Source organism: Glandiceps talaboti, chromosome 20 (genome assembly GCF_964340395.1).
Source record: "Glandiceps talaboti chromosome 20, keGlaTala1.1, whole genome shotgun sequence".
NCBI classification, from domain to species: Eukaryota; Metazoa; Hemichordata; class Enteropneusta; family Spengelidae; genus Glandiceps; species Glandiceps talaboti.
Window position 1 is genome coordinate 18,626,141 of NC_135568.1, and position 14,297 is coordinate 18,640,437.

The 14,297-nt window shown below is 34.9% G+C and overlaps 1 protein-coding gene across 1 annotated transcript in view; it reads right to left on the reverse strand.

Moving 5' to 3' along the window:
- The window catches only part of LOC144450800 (flagellum-associated coiled-coil domain-containing protein 1-like), a 62,738-nt gene that overhangs the window by 23,794 nt on the left and 24,647 nt on the right, over positions 1–14,297 (reverse strand). Inside the window, exons 3-5 of the mRNA XM_078141527.1 lie at positions 13,720–13,912; positions 6,973–7,097; positions 6,041–6,058 (exon numbers count right to left, since the gene is read on the reverse strand). Coding sequence (XP_077997653.1) covers positions 6,041–6,058; positions 6,973–7,097; positions 13,720–13,912 — 336 coding nt within the window. The remainder of the gene's footprint in view (positions 1–6,040; positions 6,059–6,972; positions 7,098–13,719; positions 13,913–14,297) is intronic.

Genomic DNA, 14,297 nt, shown 5'->3' on the forward strand with positions numbered 1-14,297 from the left:
CAGAAAGCTTGCAGTAGAAACTGTGTTACAAGTCCACCAAGCCTTCATAGAAGACATAGACTACAACCAGTTTGTCGTTTAGCAAAGTTAATCTGCAATTATGCAAGTTTGACCTTGAAAATGAAGGTTATTGTCAAAAGTGTGTCTGAATAGTAACCATACCTCTAACAATGTGAGTGGACACATTTGAATGGTGTCTCTCAGGATGAAACTTCCAAATACATTGAACAATTTACTAATTGACCTTGAAGATGAGGGTCAAGGTCAAAGTTTTAGTATTAAGCTTGAAAACTAACCTCTATAAATATAGGTGCAGACACTTGAATGGTATCGCTAGGAACAAAACTACATAATTTGTTGACCAATTTGCTATTTGAACTTGAATATGGAGGTCAATTTTAAAGGTCAAGGTATAAAAAGAAGACTTTCAAAGTCAAAGGTCAGGGTGTTAAAAGAAGCTCATCTTTAACAATATGGGTGTGGCACTTAAATTGTGTCTCTATGTATTATACCTCCTAAGTTATGATGTAAATTGTGAAATTTTAGAACAGATATGGCCACAAAACAAAGTGACATTCATATGTCTCACATAGTATGTTACCATTGTGTTGGGTTTGGAAACTGTGGTTGAAATCAGTTGGTACATACTAGAGAAATGAGGTTTAATGCATGTACGTGCAGACAGCCAGACAGATGGAAGTATGGATGAATGCATGGACAAGGTGGTGTCTGTTGAAGGCTAAACATTTGCAGTACAAACATGTTACAATGCAGTAGATAGAGTGAAAACTGTAACAACACATGGTCCATGTTGGTCCTTCACAAATGGTGACAACAATGAGTATGAGACAAGGCTGGAAATGACATCACTGAATACACTGACTGTACATACCATGTTGCATTCCCAATGCAAGTTACTTTGAACAAGTTCTGACCTATGCCAGAAGTCGGAACATTGGAGGGGTGACTGCTTCAATATCGAAAAGATTTACGAGTTGGGACGGATGATCTGAGCAAAAAAAAAGGTGACAAAAAAAATGGCGTGCACTGTGACTAATACAATGACAAAAAGTGCTGTATCAGTACATGCAATTTGCATGCCAATTTTACATGCTATGTGTACCAACTTAATTAAACAAATCATTTGTAAGACAGTATAAGTAACACTTGATGGCAATGAATGTGAGTGTAACTGGTGAGTTAGTGTCACTGCAGATATAGGGATACATGTATATAGCTAGTAGTTGTATTATCAAACAATCAGTTTACACTTACGAATAGTTTATAACCTCACTATGCTCACTAGTACTGGTAAATGCATTAACAGGAAGAAAGTTTGAAATACGAATGAAAATAATTGTTTAATGAGAATGCATCCAGCAAACACACACACAGCAAACAACACAAAATAGCAATGGTTCATAATTCTATGGACACCATATCAATTATGCCATCAGCAAATAACTTAACACCCTTTGCAGTGTTCTCCACAGATGAAAAAATTTAGGGAATGGCTATTAAATTTCCATAAATGTTAGTATACTAATTTGCATATATTTGCATAAACAGGGTACAATGTCAAACTACAAACTAAAAGTGTTTTCAGAGTAAAATTGAACTCAGAACTGATGATATCGTCACTTTATCAAAGGTACAATGTACATTAGTCGGTTACACTCTTTTGATAGTTCTTGGGTGCAAATGGATGTGTACTGTACAATATCAATGACAATGAATACAATACGTCTATCTTGCCTGTCAGCTCGTAGGTGTGAAACATGTTTTATCATTTTGAGTCGCATCTTGTATTAGGATGAGTTTATTAATGAGTCGTAATTAGCACCGGTTGTAGTTGTCAGACAACAGTGTATGTAATTAAGATTTCCTTTTCATTCTTTCAAAAGTAACACTGTTTAGCATGTAAGTAAGTGGCCCCTTGTAAAACAATGGGCAGTGGACTGTCTCCAAACAAACACAGGCTGAACACATCAAAGTTCTGAGCAGCTGGTATGTAAATTTAAAGGGTGGTTGCAGTTTTAATGGGGAGGTAGCAAAATTTAATGGGACATATGTCTCATCTTTAAAAAAGGCCATGGAGAACACTGCTTTGATAATCTTTTGTGGAGACACACATGTTAGATTTCACACTCTTTGTACCTTATTCTGTTAAAAACTCCAACAACACAAATTCTGCAATCTTAAACTGGAATCAAAGTGCTATCATTACAACTATATCATACAAAACTACCCAATCAGACTCAGGAGGCTGTCTTTAATCTAGCCAATCAGAGTTCTGTCTTTACAACTATATGATACAAATCTAACCAATCACAGTTCTGTCTTTACAACTATATGATACAAATCTAACCAATCACAGTTCTGTCTTTACAACTATATGATACAAATCTAACCAATCACAGTTCTGTCTTTACAACTATATGATACAAATCTAACCAATCAGAGTTCTGTCTTTACAACTATATGATACAAATCTAACCAATCAGAGTTCTGTCTTTACAACTATATGATACAAATCTAACCAATCAGAGTTCTGTCTTTACAACTATATAATACAATCTAGCCAATCACAGTTCTGTCTTTACAACTATATGATACAAATCTAACCAATCACAGTTCTGTCTTTACAACTATATGATACAAATCTAACCAATCACAGTTCTGTCTTTACAACTATATGATACAAATCTAACCAATCAGAGTTCTGTCTTTACAACTATATAATACAATCTAGCCAATCACAGTTCTGTCTTTACAACTATATAATACAATCTAACCAATCAGAGTTGTCTTTACAACTATATAATACAATCTAACCAATCAGAGTTGTGTCTTTACAACTATATAATACAATCTAGCCAATCACAGTTCTGTCTTTACAACTATATGATACAAATCTAACCAATCACAGTTCTGTCTTTACAACTATATGATACAAATCTAACCAATCACAGTTCTGTCTTTACAACTATATAATACAATCTAGCCAATCACAGTTCCGTCTTTACAACTATATGATACAAATCTAACCAATCACAGTTCTGTCTTTACAACTATATGATACAAATCTAACCAATCAGAGTTCTGTCTTTACAACTATATAATACAATCTAGCCAATCACAGTTCTGTCTTTACAACTATATGATACAAATCTAACCAATCACAGTTCTGTCTTTACAACTATATGATACAAATCTAACCAATCACAGTTCTGTCTTTACAACTATATGATACAAATCTAACCAATCAGAGTTCTGTCTTTACAACTATATAATACAATCTAGCCAATCACAGTTCTGTCTTTACAACTATATGATACAAATCTAACCAATCAGAGTTGTGTCTTTACAACTATATAATACAATCTAGCCAATCACAGTTCTGTCTTTACAACTATATAATACAATCTAGCCAATCACAGTTCTGTCTTTACAACTATATAATACAATCTAACCAATCAGAGTTGTCTTTACAACTATATAATACAAATCTAACCAATCACAGTTCTGTCTTTACAACTATATGATACAAATCTAACCAATCACAGTTCTGTCTTTACAACTATATGATACAAATCTAACCAATCAGAGTTCTGTCTTTACAACTATATAATACAATCTAGCCAATCACAGTTCTGTCTTTACAACTATATGATACAAATCTAGCCAATCACAGTTCTGTCTTTACAACTATATGATACAAATCTAACCAATCAGAGTTCTGTCTTTACAACTATATAATACAATCTAGCCAATCACAGTTCACAAGTTCTAGCCAAATCTAACCAATCACAGTTCTGTCTTTACAACTATATGATACAAATCTAACCAATCACAGTTCTGTCTTTACAACTATATGATACAAATCTAACCAATCAGAGTTCTGTCTTTACAACTATATAATACAATCTAGCCAATCACAGTTCTGTCTTTACAACTATATAATACAATCTAACCAATCAGAGTTCTGTCTTTACAACTATATGATACAAATCTAACCAATCACAGTTCTGTCTTTACAACTATATGATACAAATCTAACCAATCAGAGTTCTGTCTTTACAACTATATAATACAATCCAGCCAATCACAGTTCTGTCTTTACAACTATATAATACAATCTAACCAATCAGAGTTCTGTCTTTACAACTATATGATACAAATCTAACCAATCACAGTTCTGTCTTTACAACTATATGATACAAATCTAACCAATCAGAGTTGTCTTTACAACTATATAATACAATCTAACCAATCACAGTTCTGTCTTTACAACTATATAATACAATCTAGCCAATCACAGTTCTGTCTTTACAACTATATAATACAATCTAACCAATCAGAGTTCTGTCTTTACAACTATATAATACAATCTAGCCAATCAGAGTTGTCTTTACAACTATATAATACAATCTAACCAATCACAGTTCTGTCTTTACAACTATATAATACAATCTAGCCAATCAGAGTTGTCTTTACAACTATATAATACAAATCTAACCAATCAGAGTTCTGTCTTTACAACTATATAATACAATCTAACCAATCAGAGTTCTGTCTTTACAACTATATGATACAAATCTAACCAATCAGAGTTCTGTCTTTACAACTATATGATACAAATCTAACCAATCACAGTTCTGTCTTTACAACTATATGATACAAATCTAACCAATCAGAGTTCTGTCTTTACAACTATATAATACAATCTAACCAATCACAGTTCTGTCTTTACAACTATATGATACAAATCTAACCAATCACAGTTCTGTCTTTACAACTATATAATACAATCTAACCAATCACAGTTCTGTCTTTACAACTATATGATACAAATCTAACCAATCACAGTTCTGTCTTTACAACTATATAATACAATCTAACCAATCAGAGTTCTGTCTTTACAACTATATAATACAATCTAGCCAATCAGAGTTGTCTTTACAACTATATAATACAATCTAACCAATCACAGTTCTGTCTTTACAACTATATAATACAATCTAGCCAATCAGAGTTCTGTCTTTACAACTATATAATACAATCTAGCCAATCAGAGTTCTGTCTTTACAACTATATAATACAATCTAGCCAATCAGAGTTCTGTCTTTACAACTATATAATACAATCTAGCCAATCAGAGTTCTGTCTTTACAACTATATAATACAATCTAGCCATTATTTATGTTCTCTCATAGCAAGGACTACTGGTTGTCCTAGTGTCTTTATCGTGTTCTATGACCATAATTAGCATTCATTCCAAACTGTTTCATAAGCAAAGGCCTACAGTAGTATATGACATTGCCTAGTCATTCAAACTTGACATCATTTGGTAATCATTTCAAAGTAGATGATAAAGTTAATACCTGATATAAATCAAGAGATTAACCATAGATCCTACACATAGGGTCTATGGATTAACATGACATTTTTACTGTTCATTTCTCAACTTTGAGAGAGAATTTCACAACTCACAAGGTAATTAAGTGGAATTGGTTCTACTATATCACAAGTAACATTTGGATTACTGATATTGTGTAAGCCAATAGCGTAAGTTGTAAGATTGCAGAATAAGTGTTCTGAGACTGTAAGGTACATACATGTAGTATTAATTGTGTACAGGTCATTTCAGTTACTTTGTAACAACAACTACCACACCATCAAATCTGTAGGCAGTTCATTTCTATTTCCAAAATTGTACACTAAAGTTGACCAAGTCAATTGTAGACTAAACGTTGACCAAGTCAATTGTAGACTAAAGGTGACCAAGTCAATTGTAGACTAAACGTTGACCAAGTCAATTGTAGACTAAACGTTGACCAAGTCAATTGTATGTCTTAGCATTAGTCTTGTTACTATGCAAACAATTCATGCTTCCATGGCAACCATGCACTGGTAGACCAAGTAGAGCATGTAAAGGTGTGAAGTGTCATGAGTGTTGAGTAACCATGCAGTGGATGAATCAATGTATGTATGTCATACATGTATGTACATAAACAATTCATAGCTTTGTCTACCTTACCTTTCATGGTCAAAAGATCTGAAAAAAAATTTACAGAGAAAAATCAATTCAATTCATACCCATAAAAATGTATTGGTTCACATGTATATATTCAATTAGAACATGTTACAACATTAAACTTGCTTGGTCAAGAGCCCACACAATTATACCCCGCTTGGTCAAGAGCCCACACAATTATACCCTGCTTGGTCAAGAGCCCACACAATTATACCCTGCTTGGTCAAGAGCCCACACAATTATACCCTGCTTGGTCAAGAGCCCACACAATTATACCCTGCTTGGTTGAGAGCCCACACAATTATACCCTGCTTGATCAAGAGCCCACACAATTATACCCTGCTTGGTCGAGAGCCCACACAATTATACCCTGCTTGGTCGAGAGCCCACACAATTATACCCTGCTTGGTCGAGAGCCCACTCAATTCTACCCTGCTTGGTCAAGAGCCCACACAATTATACCCTGCTTGGTCAAGAGCCCACACAATTATACCCTGCTTGGTCAAGAGCCCACACAATTATACCCTGCTTGGTCGAGAGCCCACACAATTATACCCTTCTTGGTTGAGAGCCCAAACAATTATATCCTGCTTGGTCAAGAGCCCACACAATTATACCCTGCTTGGTCAAGAGCCCACACAATTATACCCTGCTTGGTCGAGAGCCCACACAATTATACCCTGCTTGGTCGAGAGCCCACACAATTATACCCTGCTTGGTTGAGAGCCCACACAATTATACCCTGCTTGGTCGAGAGCCCACACAATCAATTTATTGTTTGACAGTCGTTATAAATTGGAGTTTCGCTGGATCGGGAGAAGTGACTTGAATGAGATACTTCACAGTAATTCAATTGTGCAACAGGAGTGTTGCCTATATGTTGACTGGTACTAATATTATTTAGTGATATTTCTATAACATTACTTAAAACTTACCGAACAGATTCCGCCCTTTTTGGTGGAGCATCAAATAAACCAGTGTGGATTGTGACTGCAACTTTACTTTTACTTTTAGACATAGTCATCCCAGGTGCCAGCTCATAATCCTTTACACTGAGATGCTGGTGATATAAATAAAACACAGATGTGAAATGAAGGTCTGGGTAATCAAAACCATGAAAATTACCAAAATTTACACTCTTTCACATTACTACATGTATGCAGTCAATTACGCCAATGAATGTGTGAGTTTAATTTCATGTTTGTTCCAGCCATGTTGGATTTTTACATCCCACAACGGAGGTTATGTTATCCTTTTGTCTGTCTGTCTGTTTGTGTGTCTATGTGCGTGTGTGTGTGTGTGTGTGTGTGTGTGTGTGCTGTGTCTGTCTGTCTGTCTGTCTGTGGACACAATATCTCAAAAACTACTATTCTAATGAAGTATGCTACAAATCTTCCGTATGCTAAACACAAGATCTGATTACATATTGGTAAACATCCAATGAAGATTTATTGGTCATTTGCATAATTAATGTTTTTTAGTACTTAGGTTATATCTTAAGAATACAAACTTTAACCAGATTTAAACTGAATGCCTTCCGTAAGGATTTATGCAAGAAATTTAGCTCTATATCTGTTGCGGCATTGTTGACCATTTATTGTGATACCGAAAAGATGATTGTCGGTCAGTTTCGTTTCTTTTTCCAATAAAGATTTTCAAAGGTGTAAAACTTTTTCAGCTTCGGAATCCTGGAATGCATTGACAGCAGACACTCTCCGTAATGCATGGCACAAACTCAAGTTGAACATCCCTGATGAAGCAGTTACAGAACCGATCGTAACAACTAGTGGTGAAACAGTATCAGATGACGTCGACAATGAAAACATGCTGGTGTGATTGACCAGATTGCTCCCACTGACAGACAGGAAATTTTGGACTGGCTTATACTACGAATGAAGCAGACCCCAGATACCAAACTTTTGATGATGAAGAGATATTACACGATGCTAAGATTGACACTGAAATTGATAGTGAAACTGAAGATAAAGAAGACGATGTCCCGTGTGAACCGGTATCATCGCACGGCAAAGTGACAGCTTTGTTTTCTCGGTGTTTGTTATGGCTAGAGTCGCAGCCTGATTGTGAACCTACCCAGTTGTTTGCTCCGTAGTTTACACAGAAAAGCAGCAGACAGCCGTGCAATGAAACAGAAACCCCTTACTTCGTTTTTTCTGAACTTTATTTTTTTTCTCATTGAGTGGCTAAATTGCGGACACATCGTTTGTACACATTGATACAATTTGATTACATTTACATGTCAGTGAACACTATTTATAGATGCAACCATGACAACAGTGCGTTCTTATCAGCTGTCCACCACGTCGTCGTCTTTCTTGTAAATACGTTTTTTTAAAATTTATTCTACACATATTCAATTCACAATGGCGTTTTCCTATTATATTCAACTCTTTGTTTAGTTTTAGTATTAAATAACTACAGTTCATTTAAAAGGTTTCTATGTAGTACGGTACGTTTCATTTGTCTGAGAGTGCATGTAACATGTGTAAGTGTGATATGCAGTGTATGTGTACGTTCATTCTGTATGAGTGCGACCTTTTGACCCTGCCCCGTCCCATCTTGATGCAGATCGCACATCCGAACTGACCGCATATCCGAACTAAATGCATGTCCCCATAAGCGTTTGGATAATCAACGTTTTACTGTACTTCCTAAACTTCTAATCGAAAATCTAAAAAGACAAGATTTCTCTTTATTCATCTGCGCATCAGTGTGTGAAATTTGAAAATGATAAGTCCATATTTGACGAAATTGAAACGATGATAAATATTTCACCTGTTTGTGAACTCCGCACTCATTGTAAACCTATTTTAAAGCCAAGAAAAAAAATTGTTTTCTGGTGAGTTTGAATCATTTAAATACCCTGCCTCGCTCTTCTTTTTTCTCGTGTTTGTGCAGCCAATGCAGAGTGCAGATACAAGGGAAACAAAATAAGGTTGGCACAAAACCCCTGAAAACAGAGTCTTTCTCAGTAGTGTAGAGCACGAGTATAAAGTTGGCGTCAGATTCAGATTCGGATCTGAGGCCTCTGACTGCCTCGGTCTTCTTTTTTCTCGTGTTTGTGCAGCCAATGCAGAGTGCAGATCCAAGGGAAACACAAAATAAGGTTGGCATGAAACCCCTGAAAACAGAGTCTTTCTCAGTAGCATAGAGTAGTAGTATATAAAAGTTGGCATCACATTCAGATTCGGATCTGAGGCCATCTGACGCTCAATATAACGTTCATAAGATAACGCTACCTGAATCTGAATCTGACGCCAACTTTATACTCGTTCAATTGATTAATTACTCAAATTGGTCATTAATATTCATCGGATTATTACCAAAACCTAATCAGTTCTGGCCATTACCCTAAGGAACATATCTATGAAATTTCGGTTGAATTGAATAAATGATGCAGCCGTTTTTTCGGAAATGGTGATACAGACACACACACACACACACAGACTTCATCAGTATATTATCACCTTCCTTACGGAAGGTAAAAATCAATATAATTTACACATGTAGTATCTACATTAAGCATAACATAGCGCATATCTGTTGTAAAGCATGTTGATGTAGCTTATAGTTTTAAAAGAATGATTTGCATAATCAATGAGCTTTGGTAACTAGGCTAAATCTTAAAAATTCAAGAAGCTGCAAATTCCATATAATTTGGCATATACATCAACCATAACAAAGCACACATCTCCTTTAAAGCATGTTGGCATATTGGTTAGTTTTAATGATTAATTTGCATAATTAATGATTTTCAGAACTTAAGCTATATCTCTTTAGAATGCATATTTCAAATTCTGCAAAATTTGGTACATACATCAACCATAGTAAGCACGCGTGTCCTATAAAGTCTGTTGGCATAGTACAATGTATTTAGTTTTGGCGACTAATTTGCATAATTAATGATTTTCAGTAATCAGGTTTTATCTTATCTTTATCTTATGCAAGTTTCAAATTTCAGTTATAGGTGATTCAAAATGCTCACAATCACTATTGCTATTTTGCTAGACGACATGTTTGTGACACGTATTCTGGTTTTAAAACTTTAAAAAAGCGTCTGCAAACACCTTAAAATGACCTTTTTTCAATGAAAAAATTGCACAATTAATGATTTTAGGTAACTAGGTTGTATCTTAAAAATGCAAGCTTCAAATTTCGTATAATATGATACGTACATTATAATAATACGCACCTGTCCTATGAAGTTTGTTGCTATAACTTTTTCCTTTAATGAGTATTTTGAATAATGAATGATATTCAGTAATTAAGCAGTATCATACACTCTTACATACATTAACCTAAGAAAGCAAGCTTGTCCAAAAAACAAAGCCTGTTACCATAGTTTTTTAGTTTAATGAGTTATTTACATAATTAGTGATTCCCTTACGGGAGGCATTCAGTTTAAATCTGGTTTTGGGATGTTTCACATTCAATGATTTTTATTTATCTGATTTTTATCATTTGCCGACAAGAAGCACTACAATATCACTGTGACGGCATAGTTTAGCCCTCTCACTCATGTCACCTTTTGAACGGCGCAAAATGGCAACAAAGTAAACACATTCCATCACAAATAAATATACTAGTAATTATTAGAATACCCATGGAAAACTTCAAGAAGGTGTATCAGGACATATTTGTTTTGGTCCCATAATACAGTAATTAATTCAATTTGCTCCGAGCATATGGAAGCACACTCGTTGCATGTAAATAGCACTGTATACCACTCAAAAGCCGAGGTCCATATAAGTTACTTGCTAAATTTCAATGAAAAATGACATTAATGACAAAGGTTTATTAACTGGATTTTATTATCAGCAATAAAGTTGTAAAGAATCACAAAATTTTGTGAGTCTCAGGTTGTCGACTTTAGTGACTTGTCTAAAAGAAAACTTCTATGGTTTCCCTTCTTGCACTTCATACAACAAGCCTATTTAATATTCATTTCAATAGAAAAATTTTGTAACGAATCATGGTATCCGAAGTATACAGTTTAGGAAACCAACAAATCAAATATCGCGATGTGTTCATGATATTCTATATGATTGGACAATATTGACGTCGACAATCAAGGTCATGACCCCACCGCAAGGTTATGAGAAAAGCCTGCAACTAGATTGGAGTCACGTCCGGTCCAGTTTCAGTTTGTTTTGATGTTTAAGAGACATTATTTCTGTATGACTTAAAATGTTTTACAATATATCCAATTGACAAATATGGATTATATCATGCAGATAACTTCAACCTGAGTGTAGTGTCCAAGGCCATACATACACTACTTCAGCTTTGGTCGGGGAACTGTCCTACGTATACTGCCGTGGCCACGGTGACTGCCCGCAAAATAAAACTTCTGCCTTGACAACATTACCCACCTACCGATAATTAAATTCCTAATAAACATCTGTACACCGTGATAAAAAACACACAATAATTTGAGTCCCCAACAAGTCAATGAGACCTACTTCTGTTCAGTTCGAATGTGAGTTTCTGAGGTTTTACATGGGTCTCAGACTCGGGCTAGAGTATTGCGCCCTAGACAGCCCTGGCCGAAAATAATAGATGTAAGCTTGCATTCACAAGCCAAACATGTGACAATACAAGACCACAACGAATACTGTGAAACATTTACAGGTCATTCTCATTCCATATATAGACAACAAAATTAGATCGGCTTCATTTTTCGTCAAGGACGTCAAAGGCCTAAACTGCAAAACCACTGAACTTTACTTTAAGCAATCAACTTCTGCGACGAGAAAGAATCAACAATCAAAACTTTACACTTGGTTTGAATTAATACTCGTCAATACATTGTAGTTTATATCATTAGAGGCATTTTGATATCGACTTGTAACATGTAGTTGAGCTCCTAGTTTTATCCAAGGCTGAATAGGCAATCAACTTGAACCCGGTATACTCTCCAACATGACTAGCATTTTCACTATTGTTGCTATTATACATGTATTGTAGGACTACATAAAAGCTAAATCTATCTATTGAACCATGGTTAAATCATCATAGAAAGAAGATTCATCACTCTCAGATTAATTCTGACAAGTATCAAAGTTAGAATTACTACTGTCTGCCATTACTAACTATAAATGTATGTTTCTAAGGAATGGGATAAATGTATGTTTCTAAGGAATGGGATAAATGTATGTTTCTAAGGAATGGGATAAATGTATGTTTCTAAGGAATGGGATAAATGTATGTTTCTAAGGAATGGGATAAATGTATGTTTCTAAGGAATGGGATAAATGTATGTTTCTAAGGAATGGGATAAATGTATGTTTCTAAGGAATGGGATAAATATATGTTTCTAAGTAATGGGATAAATGTATGTTTCTAAGGAATGGGATAAATGTATGTTTCTAAGTAATGGGATAAATATATGTTTCTAAGTGATGGGATAAATGTATGTTTCTAAGGAATGGGATAAATGTATGTTTCTAAGGAATGGGATAAATATATGTTTCTAAGGAATGGGATAAACTCATTGAGTCAAGTGAAGTACCAGTATTCTATATATTGTGATGGAATTCCCCTATCTCATCTTATCCCTATGTATATGTATGGACAAACACTAGAGATTTGTTAACATATCAATGCAACTTTTATTGTTTTGTGTTTTCAGACTATCACCATCACTAAAACTGACTCACAAACCAATATAACTTTTACTGTTTTGTGTTTTCAGACTGTCACCATTGCTAAAACGGACTCATAAACAACTTCATGTAAAATGCAATAGACATATCATATCAGAATCTAATGTAAAAAGTTCATTTCACTTAGATAATTAATAATCAATACTTTTCACATTTTAATAGTTGTCATCATATATGTCTATAGATTTGAATAGACCACTTTGGTGAACTAGCTATTCTAAGCAAAGTTGACCCTTTTATAGATTAGTTTGGTGCAATTGCATTAAAGGTAGTAAAGGCAGTTAAATCTCAATGAAGATAGTACACAATAGGAAGACTGCTTTTAATGAATACATTCTTTACAGCTATGTTGGTGTTGCTTGGTACTTGTCAATACATCACATTTATATTCACAGACAAACTACATGTACCTTGTTCCAATCACATGACGAATTTCATGAAAACTGGTCATTCTCTTGGTGGTCAGCAAAATGTACAATTAATAATACACTTAATACCTTGTCTACTGTTTGGGAAGCCATTTTGATAATATTCACTTTGTGGTCTATCCACCTACTAACTCCTGTAAAGGTATGACAATGTGAATGTGGGCATGAACTGACAACCACAATATCCATTGTCACCAATCTACAATATTTGTCAGGGAGAAAATACAACTATTCAATGTTTGTATGGTGGTTGGAAAAAAAAAGACAAATAGCCGACCATTGTTCAATATGTTTCACACATGTGCTAACTACTAGACACGAATACTGGGACCTTTGTCATAATAGTGTCCTATAGTATACTAAAACTATAGTTTACGTGACCCTATGTATTGGTTGACGGAGACAAATATCTGAACCAATACTGTAGGGGCTAAAACAGACACTCATCTTGCTATTTGTGTTAGCCCATATAGATTTCTAGATATATCTTTTTCAGAAGAGAAAATACAAAGTTTAAATTTACAAAGACAATACGTGACTTTTCCTGAAAGAATATACAAGTGTCACTGACCTCTTGTTCATGATGATGTACTGCTCTAGTTTTCTTAACTGGTAAATGACTTTCTAACATATTCTTTCTTCCAGGGAAATCTCTCTCCACTTCATGAAACCGATCACAGCGTGGTCTAATTCCAGGTGGGGCACTTGCTGGTGGTTCGTAGCCTTGTTCTGGACTTGCTGCCTGTAGAGCTGCTGGTGTTGACCTAGTGAAAGAGTGAAGACAATTTGTAGAACGGAGATTGGTATGGACTATTTTTGGTAACATTAAGACATAACATCAACACAGAGGTTGCCAGGCTAAGCAATGCAATGCCATGTCCTATAGACAGCAGTCTGAGTAACGTTGTTGGCTGTGCATACATATGCAAATTTTACATCAGTATTAATGTTTGCAATATCACAACACTCTCTGTTTATACATAGTGTTTTGGTTTGCCTTGGTTCAAAGACATCATCAATGAAAAACGTCATGCATCATTCACTTTATTGTCATTACTGCCATCATGCACAATGGATTGTTTAGATATCTACATTAAACAAAGAATGCACTGTGATTGGTTTAGTCAGATGATAAAATTATCTCACAAC